General features: G+C 39.6%; 1 protein-coding gene across 2 annotated transcripts in view; it reads left to right on the top strand.

Moving 5' to 3' along the window:
• The window catches only part of Pcsk5 (proprotein convertase subtilisin/kexin type 5), a 416,074-nt gene that overhangs the window by 219,833 nt on the left and 182,801 nt on the right, over positions 1–13,440 (top strand). For both annotated transcript variants that reach the window (XM_031389877.1, XM_031389876.1), the window contains exon 10: positions 4,234–4,337. In XM_031389877.1, coding sequence (XP_031245737.1) covers positions 4,234–4,337 — 104 coding nt within the window. The remainder of the gene's footprint in view (positions 1–4,233; positions 4,338–13,440) is intronic.

The following is a 13,440-nucleotide window of genomic DNA, read 5'->3' as shown; positions in this document are numbered from 1 at the left end:
TTAACTAACCAGGCTGTGGAGCACATCAGAGTGAGACCCTGGCAAGGGAGATGACCCATTCACAACATGAATGCTATAAAATTACATAATAATGTTATGATCTCACATAAATGTAAAATACATTTAAAAGTTGATTTTTTCTGTTATACTTTTCTCTTGAGTTTTGATTAAAATGTATGAAAAAGTTAGGCCTTCTGCAAGATAGATTAAGGTTCAAGAATATTTTTAATATGATAGTAGACAAAAATCAAGCAATAGAGTTGAGGCAGTAAGTACACAAGGTCCACATGAACATGAGACCACATCCTGAGATGCTTGCGTGGCTTCTTGACTCAGAATGTCTAAGAACAACCACAGAAGCCGGAATCCATACTTACCCAGAGCAGCCTATGAGCCTATTCTGGAAGCAGCCATATCTGCTGACTAATGGTATGAGTGCTATAGGCAAAACTCGAAGCTGTGGATTCAGGTTCCGCCTGTGGCCCCTCCATGGACTTGCATCACTGTACAACTTTGATTCCCAGCTTTGTATTTGGGGAGAAAATGATAAAGTGACCAGTCCCTATGTCATGGTTCTTAATATTACACAACAATGTTGTGTACATAATACACAGTGCCTGGTCTTAGCCAGTACACTCTAAGTGCTGTATCTTATTACAAAGTCAAGCACAAAAGAAAAACTTTTACAGTGTGAAACAAAGCGTTTCCAGAACTACCCAGAAGGTAAAGTTCATTTCCATGAGCCCTAAGAGGTAGCTATTTGCGTGTGTGTGTGTGTGTGTGTGTGTGTGTGTACGTGTGCGTGTGCGTGTGCGTGTGCGTGTGCGTGTGTGTGTGTGTGTGTGTGTGTGTGTGTACTATTGAGATATAACTGGTGACAATCACAGGAAGAAGTTCCTGAGACTGTCAGAAGCGACCAGCAAGCTCAACATGAGCCATCTTCTCTCTGTAGGTTGGCTAGCCATTTGCCCTCCCTGTGGTAGCTCTTTCCAGTTGCACTCAGTCTGTTTGCTTTTGAGAAAGAGTAGGTTGGGTTTTGAGGCCGGGGGAATCTAGCCCAAATGCATTTGTGGGTGCGTGCAATTTTTAAGAACGCCTATGTTACTGTTGTGCCTACGGCTTTCCCTGGGAAGGGTGTTCAGCCTTTTCTCTGTGCTTTTGCTCTCGGTATGGTTACCAGAATGTTCTTTTACCAAATCTTTTGGTAGTCTGGCTCAATCCTCACCTCTATATCAGCCCTGTAAGAATAATTAAAAATATGAAATAATATGGAAGTTAAACATCAGCATACTCCTTCAGAGTGCTCCTGGGACTAAAGCCCGCCATAGCTAAGCCCTCACTGTTTCCTCAGCTCACTTGTCTTACTATGAATAGAAGTGCCACTTTTTCTAAACCCACTGATTTTTTTTCCTTTTATTTTCTTACTTATATATTTTGGTGAAATTCAGGCAGCTCAATTCATTATCAGTTGTCAAAGTAGAATTATCCCGCCACCTTGTTCTTTCCAATTTTCTGATGCTGAGTTTTCTAATTACAACTATTCCAGAAACTAGATTTTGTAACACAGCATGTGAATGAGTAACCCAAGCAATGTCTTCAGGCTGAGTTGAACGCAGGAGGCTTCTGCCATCTGCCAGAGCACAGCTGCCTCAGGTACAAGACAAATGTCCTGTTGGGTGACTTTTCCATGCTAGCATTGAGGTGGACTAAAGGAAAAATGGATGACTCCTAATGTTCAAAACCCTATGCTGAATTTTTCTGAGTCTTGCAGGTATCATAGAAAACTCACTTCAATTCTGTTATCCTAAAGGGTACCATTTAAAATTCAGACATTCTAGCTGTGTGTTAGTGTTCTCTCTAAATTGCTAGGTTGGTTTAGATAGAAATATAGCCATCAAACCCATGGGTACTTTTTGTTGTTCTGATGTTTACACATGGAAAAAGAACCTGTATATTCACTTGGAAACATTGTGGAGAACTATAAACAAGCAGGTGGAATGTCTGCCCAAACTGGGCATTTTTGTTGAGACCTTTGCCCTCCTTTAGACAGGCACTCAAGGAAGGAAATGCACTGTGGGCCTCCTGTCTCAGTCAGAGCAGAGCATCTGTGTTGAGACCAGCATCCAGAATGAGTCTCAGCATGTTACTGAGAGCAGGGCACTAAAGTCTTCCCAGTTATCATGTGAATTCAGGGCAAGGGAGCAAAGGACCAAGTCAAGCTGGCTGCCTTAGAAGCACGGTTTCCCTTACCGCTGGGCCCCACTGCACGCCTCTGTCTCTTTCTTGAGTCTCTTTCTTTTCTTGCCTTACTGCTCTCTAAAATGGTCTCGACAAGGGTTATACTCAAACAGAAGGAAAATCCTGTTTCCATTACTCTCCATTACTTAGCATGATTCCAGTTGTCTAAAGTCCTTTCACTGTTGTAACATTTAAAGTCATTGTGCTCTGGACTTCTGAAGACATCAAGCAGGGCTAACTCTGTTTTCATTCTGAGAGGTGAAGAAAACTCAATCGTTCTTTTCTTTCCCCAACTTCTTTTTTTTTTTTTTAATTTATTTTTATTTTTTGTTTCCCTTTTCTTTATTTTTTATTAGATATTTTCTTTATGTACATTTCAAATGTTCTCCCCTTTCCTGGTTTCTCCTCTGGAAAAAAAAAACCCTATTCCCTCTCCACTCCACCTGCTCACTAACCCACCCTCTCCTGCTCAACTTCTTGATATTCAAATTACCAAGTAAGAGCATCAGGTTACCTGAACAAAAAGGCAAACTAACTATCTCTTGAGTAATTAGTATTACTTTAATCAATTGTCAGGTTCTGTGTTCTAGCTAAGTGAGGAAAGGAATTCTTTGTAGAGATTAATTTCACGCAGAAAAGGAAAGAGCTTCAGTCTGATGAGAGAGGTACTAATGTCTAGGAGAGCATTGGTGTATGGTAGCCATGATACGACAAAAGTTGGCTTGAAGCAAAGCAGTGAATGCATAAGCTTCACCATTAAATGTTAGCCAGAGCTGGTAAGTGCTCTCTCAGTGAAATGGGAGAGTGCAAGATGGGTGTCCAGTAACTTGATCAGAATTCAAAGTGGGCATTCTCTGGGTTGTTGAATCCTCCGAATGCTGGGTGGAGGATGATGAAAATGACTACATAGGCCATGTGATGATTATTACCTCAATTCTCATTTGGGTAAAGGATAAGAGGGGTGGCGACACTGCACCACGGGTAAAGGTGCTGACTTCTAAGCCTGATGACCTAAATTGATCAAAACCCACAGTATAGAAAGAGAACTCATTCGTAAAAGTTGACCTACAAATATATGCACCATGTAGTACAGGAGGTCATAGAGGGAAATCATTAAATAAGTTAGAAAATACTGGGATTTTTTTTTTAAAGATGGGTACATCTCAGACTACAAGACTGAAGAATGCACAAGACTGATGTGTTCCCACCGTGTCCAGTGCCTATTGAACACTTGTGTTCTCTGAAAGAGACCCAGAATGTCTTATCTGACTTGGATGTGTTTTCCTTAGATTTTCAGTTCTCAAACAAGTGTGGCCTCTTCAGTCATTAGCTTCTGTTCCTCTGTGCTATCAGCCTTGAGAACTAGTGACCCGACTGTTTAATGTATCGACTACACATTACAAAGTGTGAATGTTTTCCTAGGCTCTGCGCCTTAGAACTTAACTTTTGGATCGAGCCACATTATTTTCCTAAAAGAACTCTGAAAGTGTGGGCTTAATTTTAGCTAAGATTTTTTTTTTACATCCTACACATGTATTTGTATAGCAGGTTAAATGTTGATCTTTCATAAACAGCAAATTGATTGCCTAGTTGTAAGATTAAAGGCAGAATGTTCTGGAGCCTTCTGCTTTGACTTAACTCTGTCTGAAGATGCAAACTCTCATTCAGGGAACAGGAGCTCTGTAGTGAGCCGTCATTTTGTTGAAGAAATGAGAAACCTTTGCCCCCTCTTATCACTAAGCTACAATGACACGCTGACACTGAGCATAGGATTTCTTCTCATGGTTACATCTTCTGCCTTCCGCAGACTGACGTCAACTCCCCCACACTGAGAGCAGGAGTGGCCTTTGGCATTTGTTACACCAAACCCAAGCCTCTGCCCCATTTTTAGTTCTTTGCCATTTTGATTTTGCTTTTTGAATTTGCTTGTGACTCTCTGCTTCCCCCATCTTTTTTTTTTTTTGGTACAATGATTCTTACCTTGTCTTTCCCCAGTCCGTTTCTGACCTGGAGAGACGTACAGCATGTTATTGTCAGGACTTCCCGTGCGGGACATTTGAACGCTAATGACTGGAAAACCAATGCTGCTGGTTTTAAGGGTGAGAACTTCTTTCCTATTCTGTCACAGGCAAAACATTTTTATTTTTCCCCAATTTTAAATGGAGAGCAGGAAAGTGAACCCTTCAGACAAAGCAAAATGGAATTTTGTGCTCATACATGAAGAGTTCTTTGGTCTTTCCACACATAAAAGGCAGACTGATTTTTTTTAATTAAAAGTATACATACATGGCAGATTTCCTATGCTTCCAACATCATAGGTAAAGTGCTTAAAACTTCTTCCAACTCCCAAGCATAACTGGCCTATGAGAACCCTAACTGCTTTTGTATTCACTGTCATTGATTCTGAGTGGTATTTTTATAACTCTGTGTTTTTTAAGTTCTTTACCTTTTCTTCCTCATGAACAATAGCTGACATACAATTCTCACTGTACTCTAGCAATTAGGCATGCATTTTATAACACTATTTTCAATAGTTTTAAAACTTTCAGAAACAGCAATGCAGGCATGTGTCTGTGAGCGAGCCCACAGTGCAGATAAATCATCCTACTGAGCAGTCCCTAGAAGCTGTCCGTGACGGAACACACATGGAATGTTCTTCCCAGACCTGACGCAAGTGATAGGACTCTTTAGTGCTCTTCTTAAAGTAGCCATGGATAATATATATCATAATAAGTAGGAAGTAATTACATAAGGCCTTTCTAAAGATTAATGTGTTTACTCAAGTTACAAATAACCTAAATTTTAATCTATGAAGTTATAACAAAAATTACTTCATATCACAGCTACAGTCTCAGACTTTTTCCCAAATAATTTTAGTTCATAACGAATCGCCCTCTCAGGAAGACAGTATTCACTAGTGTAAGGCATATGCAAAAAGTGGTGATGCTGGCACTCAGACCCCTGGAAACCTGATGAATAATCCTGAGGAAGCCATTCATTTTAAGATTCCTAATTGTTCCATATTTAAACATTATGGAATCTGAATAACATCTACATGATATCATACATAAGAGCTTAATATATCTGTAGGGAACTCTGTCCAGCATATGCAAATACTTATGCCAAAATGTATAATCCTTTAAAAACTCTTTGCAGATAGCTCATGGTAAACTCACCCTTAACCATGATCTATGAATCTGTCAAGGATCCACCCATATATCCAGTTATTTGATTTTTTTTCATGATCCGTTCCATACCTTCTGCTCTTGGTCCTTTTCTTGGCTACGAACTACACAGAGTAGTGTATTGGTGTGTCGTTCCCCTAAAAAGGCTGTAAACACCTGCTCTGAAAAGGCAGTGTGCAATCTCAAAATTGCAGTTGCATGGGCAATGTTAAGATTATTTGAAATTTCACTTCTTCCAATAAAACAAAACAAGAACAAAAAATAAACAAAAAAGAAATGTAAGTTTGTCATATGTATGTTTCATGTTGATTAGCATCAGCCTGCTCTTAAGTTCTACTAGAGAAATCCGTGGCAGGAAAGGGATCAACATTAACCTTGGCTGCAACGGCCTTCTTAGCAGAGGGCTCACACACAAAGTCCATTGACCTCCATGAAGCCGAAGCATCGACTTTAACCCAAATAAACTTCCTAGTCTGACTTACTCCTTTTTGGCAACTTAAAAAGAGCAAATGGTTCTAATAAAGCACACAGCTCTTTGGAAAACCTCTGTTGGTTTTGGAGAGGGGAAAACAGGGGATTTAAACTAAATCAGCAGACCCAAACGTGAATTTCAAGGGACTGTGCACTGCTTCTGGCAAGGAGGAAATTGTATTTTACTATTGCACGTGGCAATATTTAGTATAAGATTTCACTCTTCTCTTAGGTGGCTGCCAAGAGTAACAATTAAAGTTCATTTTTTCATAGATGAATTACTCAGAATGGACTGGGCTCCCACAGGAATTGTTTTGTAATTTTGTTGATGGCAAGCCCCCATAATTCATCTAAACAAGATCATAATAAGAATAATTTTTTCAAAGTTATTTTCTTCCTTATTTTAAACATTACTATCCCTTCCTGAGTGCCCCACAAATACCAGGGACAAGGGCAGAGGCTAGCAGGAGCAAAGTGCTCTGGAAAGAAAAGGAATGCAGGTCACCAGGGCAGGAGAAAAACTGCCAGGACTTTTTATGAAACAGAAACTCAAAGGATAAAAAGAACAGATGTTAAGAAGAGATTTGTGCAGTGATAGCTCCCCAAGAATTTGAAGTTTGAGTCAGCTCCACGAGCAGGAAGGGATCTTGCTTAGCAGGGACCCAGAGCCACCTTTTTCCCCTTACACAAGAGAAAGCAGAGTGGCATATAGCAGAAGCCACAACCATGGTGCCACCCCACCCACCCCACCCACCCCACTCAGTCTCAGTACCACATGAAACATATACATGAAGTGAAATTGGAAACTCCTGGTGATGCATGCCTTTAATACCTACACTTGAGAGGCAAGGGCAGGTGGATTTCTGTGAGTTTGGGGCCAGCCAGGACTACATAGTGAGTTCCAGGACAAACACACACACACACACACACACACACACACACACACACACAGAGGTGTGGGGGGGTCACAGATTGCTTAGTGGCTGCCTTGAGAATGGGCATGTCATCATCCATGGTAGAATTTCCCTTTTCACAATAGGGAAAGTAGAAGTCAGGTTTGGTCAGAAGAGTCAGTAGTCTTCCTTATCCTGATAAACTCAGAAAAGCCAATAGTCCAAAGGGGATAAAAAGCTGTCTCTCACCAAATCTGCCAGGTGTATCTTATGCTACCTCCCTACATTTTTTTAGGCATACCCATATGCTACACACTAGCAATAGACAGCAGAGCCAGAAGGTAAGGGAACTGCAGGAGAACAGGACTCTCCTGAAGGCTTGTCTGATGCACACTTGTGCTGTGTGGCCCTGGACTAGGGAAGAATTTCCCTTCTCTTGGGGCAGCCACTACTCTGCTCAGATCCTCATCCAGTGTAGGAAGGATAGGAATCTCTGGAGATCCACCTTTGTTCTCTGAATGATACATTGGTGGCTGAGGTTTTCTAGACCTCCATTGCGGCAATCTGCAAGTGCTCCCATAGCAAGAACAGCTCATGGGTTGGAAAACCCCAAAGACAGTAGTGACAGTCAACACTTGGCTGCTAATGGTTCCTTGACTTTCACTTAGTTTAATTGGACTAAAATGATTCTGTCCTGCTGTTTAATAATAGTAACTATGACAATAATAACCTCAGTATAATTAAGATGTCTTTTTGAGCAGGCTAATTTTGAAGAATAATCATAAGGAAATGAATGCACACCCATATAAAATAAATTTATTTGCCTACTCCATTTTGTGAATAATTCTAGTCAATTTTTAAGTACCTTTTGACAGTGTCACAACCCCAGAGTTGGTGACTTGAAAAAAAAAAGGCTATGAATATCATACACTCATGAAAGACTCCATTTGTAAGTGTATGTGAAAATGGGAAATCATTCATCGTAGAGCAGATGTGGGATTCTGACAATGAAGAACTAAAATGCCAGATCTAGTGTCCCAGTGCTGAGCAACATTCCCAAAGCCAGAAGATGCCTTCAGCATGAGATGGTTGGCATCTTATCAGGATTACTTTCCCACCCATCCCTGTTCTTTCCTCTTATGAACAGTCTCTTCTAGTTTCCTCCCACTCATTTTCATCCCCAACCCATGAGCTATTTCAAAGGAGCTTCCTCCAAACAGGTGGTTCTCCTCACAGAATTCGATGGTTACTGTCTCTTCATTGATTGATTCCAAAAGATTTTCTGAGCATTTTCAGCCCTCCAGCCAAATAGCAGTAGGGAATTGTGAGCACACATAATTTCCAGACACAGCAGCTGACCCAGGTCTTTTGTTCGGGGGAGATAGGCTATTACATCCTATGTAGGCTGAGCTGGCCTCACACTCATTATATAGGCCAAAGTGGTCTTGAATTCATGATAATACTGATACTTCTCTTTCCTGAACACTGAAATTAAAGGCAGATGTCCATAACTGGCTGACATGCACCTACTTTATCTCATTCCAACCCCTGACAACTCCTCCAAGTCACTCTAGACAGAAGTATTGATAACACTGTATTTGGCCACAGCAAATACACCTAAGGCCTAGAGTACCTGTCATATGTCTGATGTATATTTTGACAGACTCTTCCTACACCGTCACCCAGAAGATTGCCCACAATGTTCATCCAAAAGATTTTTCTATAATCTGGGAATCAGAGCATTTCTGGGGGAAAAAAAATAGCTTTTCTTTGACTTTTCTCTCCTCTACTGCATTACTCCGAGGAGACCTCAACCAGCCATGCCTCTGTTCTTGCAGTGCCCAGATGTTGTAGCTGATCCTTCTCCCCAAATCCTGAGCTGTGCTTTGAGGATGTGGTTGTGATTCTACAGAATGCATGATCATCTCTTTGAATCAAACTATTTGTATTTGGATAATATGACTGTGTACAGTTAAACTCTCTTATATCTAGGAACAGAAGTAGATATCAGATAATAAATTAGGACCTTCTGTCATCTTTACTAGGCGAAAGAATGAAAAAAAAGTCATTGAAACTCAAAAAATGACCACTAAGTGAGCGAGGTTGACACGCCCTCCATCTCACTGCCCACCCAGACTATGTAAGTCTCTGTTTTTCTACCAGCATGTCGCTGAAACCTCCCCTGTCCCCACTGACTCTTTCCTGGACCACCACTAAACTACTAGATTTTTTTAAATATCTAACTGGTTACCCACCATGGTAAAAACAATTGACAGTCTAACATGACTCCTTAGCTTCTCAAATCTTAACTTTTAATCATTTTTTTTTGTTACCTTTAATTGCCATCATTGTGTTTTCATTGTTAGGGAATGGTAATTTTAAGACATGACAATATATTTTTAATAGCTACCTGCCTTTCAGTTTGTAACACTTTTTTAAAATAAATTAGAAATACTGAAACCATTAAGCATGCCATGTGTTAAATCAAAGGAAAAAGTTTATATTTGTTTTGTTTAAGAATATAGTGATTTCTAATGTGTTGTCACTTGAAAGAGTAAAGTTTATTATATTTTATTTTGTGATTTTGCTGTTTAAATAATATAGCATCTGCATCTCTACAACCTGCCAATAGATTCACTGTTGGTATTTTTTTATGTATGTTTCTTAATGCCTAGATGCACAGTGCTTTAATTGGAATTTCATATTTTTGAAGAAAAGTCAAAATGGCATACTGTTTGTCTTAGTCAGAACTTGCATACCTGCACAAAATATTATTACCAAGAAGCAAGTTGGGGAGGAAAGGGATTATTCAGCTTACACTTCCACATTGCTGTTCATCATCAAAGGAAGTCAGGACCGGAACTCACACAGGGCACAAACTTGGAGGTAGGAGCTGATGCAGAGGCCATGGAGGTGTGCTGCTTATTAGATTGCATCTCCTGGTTTGCTTAGCTTGCTTTCTTATAGAAACCAGGACTACCAGCCTTGGGATGGCACCACCCACAACAGGCCTTGATCACTAATTGAAAAAAATGTCTTACAGCTGTATCTCATGGAGGCATTTCCTGAAGGGAGCTTCCTTTCTCTGTGATAACTTCAGCTTGTATCAGGTTTGACACACAAAGCCAGCCAGTACACTATTGATCTGGTCAATGTGAACAAAAGCATTTTAATCCAATATGGGACTCTAGTTAGAACCCCTTTGCAGAAGTAAGGCAATTGTTACTGAAAGTAGAGTGAGTAGATATATTTGATTCCACTGACATATTTGCTTACTGAAGATGCCTCTTGATTTTTTACTCCTCATTCTATGCTTTCTAGCATTGTGTCCATTGAACTGATATTCCTTTCATAGTTATTGGTTCTTATATTTCTTGACTGTGGTGTGCATGATCTTATCTTTTAGCTCATCCACAGACTGATGTGACTCACACACTATTGGCGGATCTTATTTTTATTCTTTTGTCTGGTGGATGATTTCTCTAGACACCTATATAGTAATTCCCTGACAGGAAGCCCACATTAGTTGTTCCTTAATCTAAATTCTTGCCTCCAAAATGGTCACTGTTCCCTATGGATAGCTAACTACTAAAAGTATGAAGTCTAAAAATATCTTGGGGGGGTGGGGAACAGTTTTCTTCCTGTTGGTCTTCCACCAAGTGGTACCATTAGATCGGTCATATTTCTGACAGTCAAGCTTTGCTTCAGTTTTATGTTCTTATGAGTTTCAAACGCACACAGTTTTGTACTTAATAAATCGACCTTCAGATCTTTGAATGTGCTCTGTGGTAGAATGCTTGTCAACATGAGCGAGACCTTAGGTTCTAATCCTAGATCACACACACGCATGTGCATGTCACCCGGCCACATACACACACACACACACATACTCTACCCCTCTGATTTTCTCTCACTCTCTCCTTCCTTTTCTCTCGTACTCTCGAAACATAATAAAATTGTGGTTGCATAATTGGTCTGTTAGCTCTATGCCAGATTTTCATATTGTAATGGTTTTAAATATCACTTTGAATTCAGTCTTCTAAATATCACAGGTTCTAATTAGTTGCACCTATATAGGAACTAATAAAAATCTAAAGAAAAAAATAAACCTCTTATTGACTCTCTTTAGCTATCAATGTGCTGCATAAAGTTGTAAGCAGAAAACTAGTTTTGCAGTGTGCAAAGCCTCTATGCTTAAGAGAGAGTTGACATCCCTATAATTCCATGAAGAGACTAAATTACTACTTCAAGAGAGGATGAACTGATAACCCTGGCCCCTTTTAACTCTTCTCTCAGCAGAGGTGTTTGGCTCTCCTTAAGAGTTGTAGATCGTGATATTTTGTAGTGGTGCTGATATCTCAAGCTAAAATAAAAAGGCATAAAGCTCTGATTCCCAAGATTTAAGAGTCATCAGGAGAGTCCTACTTTGGTCTAAAATGTCTGAGGGCTAGAAAATAATGAAATGGATTTCCTGAGCCACTGATTCTGAATCCAATTCGAAAATAAAATGGCAAGAATTTCGGTCAAGATGCAATCCTATCAGAATACATTCACACATGTCACTAAGAGACTATTTTAAAATTCAATAAGCCTCTTCTTATTGGAGTTATTCAAAACAAGACATTGTGTTTCTTTCTACCCTCTGTCACTGGAGGTGGTGTGGTCTTGAAGATTAACAAGGCCATTTCAGGTGAGGCAAGTAACATGGACAAGACTTGTCTACAAGACAGTAAAGCAAGGAAATGGAAATAACAAGAGAAGAGGTGGGATTTAAAGAACTTAACACTGAGGCCTGAGAGCACACACCATGGAGACAGAAGCTAGAAGATCAGGAGCTGTGGTCAGCCAGTTTATAAAAATACTCTGTCTTTGAAAAGAAGAGTAGAGGAGAATTTGGAACAGTTCTTCCCTCAGAGGATGGACTTAAGTAAGATTATTTATCATCCATATGTCACTCATTATTCTAACACAATATATTTCCTTAGTAGTCTGCTGTCTTTGGATTTAAAAATTGGGCATGTAGAAACTGATGTCCATGGACTTATGTTCTTAGACCACTGAATGTCCTGTGTATGGTTGTCCCTGTTGTCGCCTTCTCATGTGAGCCTTGCTCCTTTTTTATTAGATTTGTATGTGTAGGTACACAAACACATGGACATGCACATTCCAGAACACATGTGTAGAGGTAGGAGGACAACTTGAAGATGTTGATTCTTTCCACCATATGGGTTCCAAGGGTTGAAGTCAGGTAGGGATTGAACTTGGATGATCAGGCTTGGTGGAAAGCATTTGCTGAGCCCATTTGTCAGCCCTACCCCCACTACTTTATAGCTATAGATCTCCTGTGTACTGCTATTCTCATCGGTTTTTTTGCTATTTCATCCTATCTGGATTCTTGTTTTTCTTTTATATTTTCAGTGACTTGGGGTCACTGAAATGGTTTTGGATAAATAGTTAGACTCTTTATTCGTGATTTCTGCTTTGCATGAATTACTTGGATGTTGAGAAACAATACCCAGGCTCCGAGGTGTTTAGGAGAACAAAACCTGATTATGCTAACTAGTTTTATCAATACCCTGAATCAGAAGCATAAACAAATCTAATGATGGGTGTGGGATTTTGAGAGCATTAGGATCACAAAAATGGCTGAGAACCTTGTTGTAAATGGTATCTTGCCATGTTAGACCAAGCAAGTGAGTTCTGTTGTTTGTGTTGCCTCTGCACTGGAATAGAGGAGACTGGTTGGGAAAGCTGTAGTTTCAGGGTAAGGAGTATAAAGGGCAATGAAAGGGCAGGCATGGTATGAGGAGAAAAATGATATAAAGAAAGAAGAGAGCAGAACTACTTGAATCATGAAACAGGAAGGTCTCTTTTGAAGTACATTTTTGAGCCACTTAGTGACCACCGAACAACGAATTGGGTAATAGCAATGACTTCCAAGAAGGCTTATTCTAGATACAAATCTGATGACAGTTTTATTTCCTAAGTTAATGGTATAAATCCATTGGTTCTATTAAATGTCCTACAAAATGACATGTACACGGCAAATGGGCAGATTCTCTGTCAGTGACTGTTTTTCATTTCTCTAGTAAGTGATTTTGTACTCTTGACCTTAAGACCTCTGATATTCAGAGGAGAAAAAAAAGTGTCCTTGTTTAGACTCCTTCAAAATGGGAACAATTACAGATGTGTGATATATTATGATCTCTGCCAGGTATTGTTGTTATTATTTTTAAGGATATATTTTGAGATGGGCCTTTAGTAAGCCCACAGTAAAGAACATGGCAAAAGATTGCTCTTATAAAAATGGCAGCCAGAAATTGTGTGTTGAGAGGGCTTCACGGATCTTCTTTGCCCAAACACTTTTCAGTTCTCACCACTTTAAGCACAGCCTTTAGAAGTTGCTTAATTGCAGGTGCTGAATTCCAGTCTTAACATACAGCTGTAGCCTTTGGGTTTGCCATGTGATTTTGTAAATAATTAAGAAAATAGGTAATTTCGGTTTGCATCTTGAGTTGCTATAATATTGCTAGATATATAGACTGATAAGAAATTTAGAGTTTATAGTAACTCTGGATTGATAAGAAATGTAGAATTTATAATGACTCTGAATTCTACATACATACGTGTGTGTGTGTGTGTGTGTGTGTGTG

Source organism: Mastomys coucha, unplaced genomic scaffold, assembly GCF_008632895.1.
Source record: "Mastomys coucha isolate ucsf_1 unplaced genomic scaffold, UCSF_Mcou_1 pScaffold21, whole genome shotgun sequence".
Classification (NCBI taxonomy): domain Eukaryota; kingdom Metazoa; phylum Chordata; class Mammalia; order Rodentia; family Muridae; genus Mastomys; species Mastomys coucha.
Note: the sequence above shows the minus strand (reverse complement) of the source record. Positions and strands in the feature narration are given on the sequence as shown.